The sequence below is a fragment of the Manihot esculenta genome, chromosome 14 (assembly GCF_001659605.2).
Source record: "Manihot esculenta cultivar AM560-2 chromosome 14, M.esculenta_v8, whole genome shotgun sequence".
NCBI classification, from domain to species: Eukaryota; Viridiplantae; Streptophyta; class Magnoliopsida; order Malpighiales; family Euphorbiaceae; genus Manihot; species Manihot esculenta.
In genome coordinates this window covers 4,081,031-4,089,442 of record NC_035174.2, presented here as the reverse complement: position 1 = coordinate 4,089,442, position 8,412 = coordinate 4,081,031, and the positions used below count along the sequence as shown (strand labels likewise).

General features: G+C 31.9%; 1 protein-coding gene across 1 annotated transcript; it reads right to left on the bottom strand.

Moving 5' to 3' along the window:
* Positions 1–1,863: 1,863 nt before the first annotated feature.
* On the bottom strand, positions 1,864–5,394 carry LOC110630745 (ubiquitin-conjugating enzyme E2 27). The gene is made up of 5 exons (XM_021778304.2): positions 5,103–5,394; positions 4,562–4,610; positions 3,180–3,339; positions 2,463–2,552; positions 1,864–2,272 (listed from the first exon to the last, which is right to left on the bottom strand). The coding sequence occupies exons 1-5, from the start codon at positions 5,278–5,280 to the stop codon at positions 2,165–2,167; spliced, it is 585 nt and encodes a 194-aa protein (XP_021633996.1). The 5' UTR covers positions 5,281–5,394; the 3' UTR covers positions 1,864–2,164.
* Positions 5,395–8,412: the final 3,018 nt, after the last annotated feature.

Genomic DNA, 8,412 nt, shown 5'->3' with positions numbered 1-8,412 from the left:
GTGTCATAGCCAGGTGCCATCTCCTATGAGCTTATCCCTCACTAACCTTAAATTTCATTACCGTTAGAATTAAGGAATGCTTTTTCTAGTTGTACTAGTTGCACTAAATATTCCTGCCACTTGAGACGCGTCGCATGTGCATTCACTTTTACCCCAATGCATTTAACATCACTAGTGTATTTGAAAATCAAACACGGTGTATCACTCTTGCTTATGCCTTAGATTATGCTGTTAGTGTTCTCTCTTGTCGTCTATTGCGATGTCCCCCGCCCCACTCTCTCCTTCCCATCGTCTTTCTTTTCCCCGAATGATACATTTGTTTAACCCCTAGATTGAAGTCGCGTCAAGAAAAGGATGGGAGTAAAAACAAATAGGACTTGAGTTCCTGCAGAGTCTTTGACGGTATCATGCCCACTTGCCAAGAAAATATTCTTGGCTGGCAAGTTCCTCTCGGGACTGTACCGCCACTTCAATATGTGGAAAATTTTCAAAAAGATCGCAGGGTTCCCTCAGCGTCTATTCTCATATTTTCTCCAATTACTCAAGAATTCTACTATAGAAGGGAAATTTTAAAACTGGGTAAAACTATGGGGAAAGGAATGTATTATGTTAAGAAGATGTTGCTGCAGTGTGTTGTTCTGCATGAAGCTTTGGGTTACAATAATGTGATTCATCTTTTTTGGCAATGTAAAATTGGAAATTGCTTTTGATCAAATTATTACAATGATTAAGTAGTAAAATAAGTAATGTATAATCTCTCAAGTCCATGCTAATATCTAAAGCAATAATTGAAAAACAAAAAGAGAGTCGAAGAGAGAGAGAAAGCAGAGGCCACCAGGCCAGGCCGTGAAAACAAGAAGCGTTGAGGGATTGTGTGGCCTGTCCCTTGCTTTTCTCTTCTCCAAGTCAAAACCATACTTCTTTCACTTGCATTTGAAGCCAGTGCAACAACTGTTGCAACGCAAACGCAGTGCTCCCTTCACTGCCTCCACGTTATGTTCTTATTTGTCTCATTTTTGCCATATTTAAATCTTGTTTTAAATATCAATTATTCACATGTCCAACTTCCACACTTGCAAGCCTCAACTAGGACAATTGGTTAAAGTAGATGCAAACAACAGTTGTTGGTTTGAGGTTTATATATACAACTCCGTCGTCTAATGACCGACAGTAGAATGATCCTCATGGAAAATAGACGACCTGTTGTTCTCAAGTCAGCGAAACTCCAGTCAAAATGACATGTCGATTGAACATAAAGCATTAGAATCCACAGACCCAAAACCACACAGCAACCGAACAAAGCACTATACTTGCCCATTCACAGTAAATGCTGTGGACAAAATTATTTGGTATTTTACCTTTAATATCAAATGGGAGACAAATAAAGATTTAAACCAAAAATTTATGACTTCAAATTTGATCAAGATCGTTTCCATGACAATATAATATAAGATATCAACCATCGGAGGAATAGCAGGTGAGCCTTCTCTGGCTGTCGAGAGACCGCGATACGAGGGAGCGCACAGAGAGCCAGAGGGCAGATGCAATCTCATTCTAGTTTGCGCAACTGCCCCTGCAGGCTGCATGGTCGGTTAGGATGGATACGGACCCAACGACGCAGGACGCAAGCGGTCTGCAAGGCAAGTGTCGCAAGGAAATGCAAAATAACGCCAGACGGGAAGGGTTTTATGTTTTCAGGTTTAGCTTTGGCCATCATTTCTGCTATTGCCGTATTGCGGTTATCTGTCTATATGTTGCTTTTCTTTTGTTTTTTTTTCAGAAGTTATTTACATGATCGAACACTACTTGGTGCCATATCATCATTAATTTAAAATGATGAATATAAAACAACGAAATAAAGCATAGACAACAACAGTTTTGTATGATGAAAACTAAATCGAGCCTCGTTAGGACATGAATTTTTTTCATCTGGTTACAAGCTACTAACACTTGTGAGATTTCCACCCATCAATGTGATCCGGTATCATCGGCATTCAGCAGTGATGTTCAAGAGTATGAAAATGGTAGAACACTCCAATAGGGGAAAGAAAAAAGGAGAAGGAAAATCTAGAAGGGGGAAAAAACTAAATAAGGAAACGCTATACTCTGTATGAACCTTTTGTATCTTTCATGAGACAAATCAGCATTGGCATCTAATAATCTCTCAGCCAGAACAAAGCTTTTCCAATGCCAAATTTTCATCACCACCAACAGCATCCAGCGTACTCCTGACGGTAGCTTCAGGGAAGCCCATCTCAACAAGTTTCTGTACCTATACCAATCCAACATTAGCTAATCAAGTCCTCCACTCAAACATTAAGTCATCCATTCCAGATAGAGGTAAGAGAAAATGCAAAGATCATTCTGCCACAAGGCAAGTATCTAATTTTTAGCCTAGCTAACTCTCATGAATATGCAGAAAAATTGTAAATAAACAAAAAGAAACCTGATCCTCTTGATACCTTTTCCTCTACCCCAAGAGATGAGGTCTTGGCAAAAGTTTCTGTCCAGTAGCGGGCTGTGCCAGAAAAGGTCTGATAGTCTTTAAGGTACTGCAATGTCCAAAGAAACTAACTTAAAGGTGATGAAAAAAAGTTTAGTTCATAAAAAACAGACCCACTTTGAAACAAGATAAATAGAAAAACCCAAAGAAATCTAGGTGTGCATCAGAAATCTGGTAGACTTCATTACTTCTTGAATAGCCAATTATTGCCAAAGCTTATAACCCAAAGTCTAGAATCCTTGAGAAGATATCTCATGTGTAATACAAAATCAATGCATTATATGATGCAATCAAATAGGAAAAATACAGAGTAGAGTTCTTAAGTTACTAGTACTGGTTATGCGTGCAGTTTATGGTTTTAGAAAACTGCAACATAGTTCTTCATAGCCTTTCTTACTTGCAGCAATTGAGACAAAGGAAGGTGAAACAAGACAATGAAGAAACCGAGGAGAATGAAGTTAGAAGGGCACTTGATTGCAATTTTTTCTGTTAAGTCCAAATACTCGATAAAAGCTCTTGTAGCCAACAAGGTTAGCTTAGAGAGAGAGATAGAGAGAGGAAAGAAAACCCTAGAATGGTTCATTAAATTACAAAGTTATTACTAAACCAATTAAAGCAAAAGGTATATATTACATAAATAGAAACACCAGAGATTAAGAATTGCAGCAAACTACACCTGTTGTGCTACTACAGCATCTTGAGGGTCATCAGGTTGAGGAGCAGAGAGCAATGCTTGGACAGAAAGTAGTGCTGTCTTTAGAGTGAGTGCTGGGCTCCACTGATCTTTCAAAATGTCCAAGCAAATTGCTCCACTCTGGCTGCTAATATTGGGGTGCCTGAAGAAGGTATATCACTTTGTCACAACATGAGAAATGATAGCAGTACTAATCATCTAAAACATCAAAAAATGCATGCCCCTAACATGTATCCATCAATCTAAAACTTGAACCTATATGATCAACTTTAAAAGCTCAACAGAGCATATCAAGTTGAGAATGAAAATCTTAATCCAATAATTAAATTCAGCCAGGAGAACCACAAAACCTAACCTGAGCTTCATATTATGATAATGATAGAAAGTTCAAGTGGGTTACACATTCAGATATCATATAAGACACATTGCAGATAGCAGTGTCAACTTAAAGGATCCATATTTAAATTTGAACGCGCCAAGCAAAAATCAGCGTCCAGACTGGATATATAACATAGGAAAAGAAAAAGAGAACGTTAGGGGCAAGATTAATGTTGCTTACAGGGAAAATTAAGCAGAAGAGAAAAGACCCATGTTTCAACAAGCATTAACAAGAAAAAAAAAAGTGAAATGTGCCCATTAGGTAGGCCCACTTGAAACTCTATTCTTCCCAGAAATTTTAACATTATCCTAAATAAGGTGAAAAAGGAACTTGTATCCAGTTTAACATGGCCATGATGTACAGGCAACAGAAGGCTGCATTGTTATGCAGATTCAGGAAATGGTCCAACCTTTAACCTTAAAAACACTCACATGCATGAGTGCAAACACATTATTTGTAAAGCATAATTATAACCCGTAGCATTTATTAATAAATGAATTCTTAAACTTTGATTGCATCTCCTTTATGGTTTCTTATCCTTTAACATGCATTTGGGTTTGGCCCATCTAAGTCATGCATCGCTAAAATCCTCAGCCAGCTTATGAAGAGTTCGTGATCTACTAAGTAATATGATGGTTCGTTCATTCATCAGAACCAAGTTAAAAGAAATGACAATAAACAGCAGGCTGTTTAAAATTGAAATGACAATAAAGAGCATGCTGTTTGAACATTGAGTCAGTGACATGCATAAGACCAATTTCATCCCTAATTTTAAGGTGATAAAATGGCAACGATTCAGTAGCCTTTTTACAATAATTCCATACAACCAATTAGGAAGATTTAGAGGATAAAAAAGTTAATACACATGCCAAGCCAAAGTCATGTAAAGAAATTCAAACAAGCCCCCGAGGAAACATATAGGATGCTACCAGTTTTGCAAGTGAAACCATGCAAATAATAGCAGATTACAACAAATATTTCCTACCAGACTTTCGTTGCAAACTGCATTTTGGGAGGCTCGAAAGGATATCCATCTGCCACAAAAAAAAATGTAAATCAAGCATCACAAATGCAAGTTGATAGAGGATTTTTCAACTGTTTTTTTAAACCTCCTACAGTTCCTCTATGAATATATCAAGTCATCAGATAAACAATTAGCTTGGAATAATGCTAATTTCTTGTGCTTGGGGGAATAAAGGTGCCCAGTCTTTGGACAACTATATAATCCTTCAATTCTCCTGAATTATATCAGCCAAGCAATTAGGCCCACTACACATGCATTCAAAAGTCAACAGATTGCTATACCCATTATCGAGCACAAAATCTAAACCCGCTTGAAACCCTAAAACCATATAAAATTATATGCAGTATCTGAGAATAAAAAAGTAGTAGATAAACACTCAATGCAACTCAATTAAGAGAAAACCCAACAAAATTTAGCATAAAAGCAAACTCTAGATAAGCAAAACAACTTAAACCTAGAGAAACAACAAAAAAATGGTGAAGAAGCGAGCTTGCGTAAATACCCGGCAGTGAAATATCAATTTGGAAAATGCCACCTTCGTAGGGGGTGCCGATTGGCCCAGGAATGGTGCCGGTCAAGCGAGCAAGATTCTCGGACTTGGGGGTGACTGTGATGCCGGAGGCTTCAATGTCTCTACTGCATTCTTGAAGCTCTTTTTGTACACGAGCAAAATCGATCATTCTGAATGAACGATAGAGAAGCCCTAACAGAGAGGAAGTGAAGGCAAATAATGAAGCTAAACTGCAATGTGACTGAAGAAAAGAACAGAGCAAGTAAATAATCCTCCTTTGTTGAAATTGGGAGTTGGTCGGGTAAATAAAGTTTTTTGTTTTAATTAAAACTTATTAAATATAGTTTTTTTAATTATTTTTTAAATATATATTATGTTTATATATTTAAGACAAACATTTTCTATAGTAAAAAATTTAGTTTAATCTGTATGCAATAGCTTAAATTTTATTCAAAAATCAAAATTATTAATTTAATAAATTTGAAACATAAAAAATCATAATTTTCTTAAATTTTATTTTAAAAACAGACTTTCGAAATATATATCTAAAAATTTTAAAATATCTGAATAATTTATAAAACCTATTGTATTTTCGTGAGGATCTATAAAATTTATTTTTAAATATAGGCTAAAAGTTATTTCAATTATTTGTACTTTAAAAATTTTGAAATAAAATTAATATTTATTTTTTATATATATTGTTATTAGTTTTTAAATTATTTAATTCTATTATATAAAAAATATTTTAGATAAATTATTATATTTTTTTATAAAACTGAGATAATTAATTAATTTTATTAATTTAAGTGTATAAATATTAAATAATAAATATTGTGGAAAGGAGATAATAATTTAATTTGGTGAGAAAAGTTACTAGGGAAAGTTAATATTGGAAATAATTCGTTTAAAACTTTTTTTAATGAAATTTAAATTTAAATTTTTATAAATTGAGCAGAAAATGGATTAACCTATTTTGAATAAAATTTAGTTTTAATAATAAAAAAAAAAAAGAGTAACTTCTAAGTATTGGGATACATATGGTGACGTCCCAGCAAATAGGATTAAATGTAAATGATTAGGTAGACCTAATCTAATATCTATAGCATATAGTCTAATTTCCATTTTGTCTTTCAGTTGGGCCTTGGTCTGGATAAGGCCCATCTTTTCTTACCGTGACTGTCTACTTTAATGGGCTTTCTATGGACCACTACTTGTATCTCTAAGATTCACCGAGTCCCAATGCAAGGTTTAACACGTATCAAATTTAAATAAACTTTTTTTTTTTTACTTTTAAGTCCAAAATGGGTGATAATCTAATTTAATAATAAAATATTTTTGAGAAAATATAAAATATTACCATATGTTTTATTATATTTTCACTTTAAAATTTATAATTATTTTTTTAAAATAATATTTTATATTACTTTTAATAAATAATAATAATTTTTAATTTATGTCGAAAAATATTAATATGAATCATTTTATAAATACTATTTATTTTTATTGTATATTAAAATAAAAATGAGTGAAATTGTATAATTTTTTTTATTTTATCTCTTAAAAATATTAAAATAAATATCAATTGATAATTATATTTATTTGACGTAGGTTGATTTCATCAATTCCAATATAATTTTGTACATAAATAGAGAGAGAGAGAGAGACGAAGGGCGGCCAAATTAGTCAGGGAATGAGGCGTAATATAGCAACTTAAGTTATTTAAATAATTTTATAAATAATCATTGAAGAAATTTAAATACAAAAAATGAGACACGACATTTCAAAACTAAACATCTTGATGAAGACATGAAATTAAAAAGAAAAACTCCATGACGAAAACCGCCAAATGAGGCATGGAGTGGGGTATGGTGTGCCTAACTTAAAAGTATGCTAGTATAAAATATATAGTTAAAATAAGTTTATTAATATTTTATTTAATAAATAATGAAATAGTTAAAAAAAAATTAAAGAACTTCAGTTTATAAAATACAAATATGTTTTTAATTGAGAAATTGTAAATAGTTTTTTGTGTATTTTTATTCATTAAGTGTTTTTAAATAAAAATAATTTAAAATTTTATATATTTTATTTTAATTTTAAAAAATAAAAATAAAGTTTTAAAGTGATTTATCTTTAATAAGAGTCGAGCATATAACTTTAATGATAACTGATATTCTGAGATTTAGTAAATGATAAGATAAGATGAATTTTAATGAGTTTGTATTTGGTTGACTTATATATATATATATTTTTTATAATAACGTATAATTAGTATTTTATATTTGTATATTATGTTATTGTCATGTTGAACCGTACGTATGAATATATTATATTTTTTTATTATTAGACGACTATTTAATTATCTCTTAAATCATGTGGATATGATTTCGAATGTCCAGAAATCGATTTTCCCGTAAATTCATCAAATCGATTAGATTACCAAATTCTGTTTTATCCAATCGTTCGAGTAAAAAACATATATAGTGAACTTTGATATGGTTTAACCGTTTAGATGTGAATTCAATTATAACCTGAATGTTCAAGGTCTGGTACTCGGATTTCTCAAAATTTTATAAGATTTCATATCATCACTCTCTTCTCATACTTTTTTTTTAGTGATGTATTTTATTTTTTGTGTCTGCTATTTTCGTTTTGGCTGAGCATTTCGGGAGTTACGCAGCTCCTGCCTTTGTTAGCCAAGCTCTGCCACGATGTCCACGGTCATCGTGATATTTATCTCCATTACATGCGGACTGCATTGCAGATTTTAGAGTTATAAAAGGCGCAATAACAGACATTGAGATAAGTATTGGCAAAAATTAAATTACTCCAATTTGTTTTGAATTTAATTAAAAATTAATTTAAATGATCTGAATTTATTTTAAATTTAATTATTATTTTCTGAATAAAATTTAAATTTATTTAATTTTATATATTTTAATTAATAATTTATATAAAAATATTTTTTATTAATAATTTTTATTTAAAAATTTAATATTTTAAAAAAATATTTAAATTTTAATTTTTAAATAAAAATATAAATAATTTATAAATAATATTTTAAAATTTATTAGGATACAATCAGATCGATACCTAAAAATATCCTAGCGGTTACCGTTTATAGATGTCGCCCCCGATTTTGAACTTGTATTGGGCTTTTACAGTTAGGCCTTTACAGTTAGGCCTTTTTCGATGCTATACATCTCGTATTCGGACAGTCCCTGCGACATTATCCAGCAATAAATTAACATATCTTTCAATTAAAAAAATAAATAATAAAACAAAGGGAGGCGATAGTAAT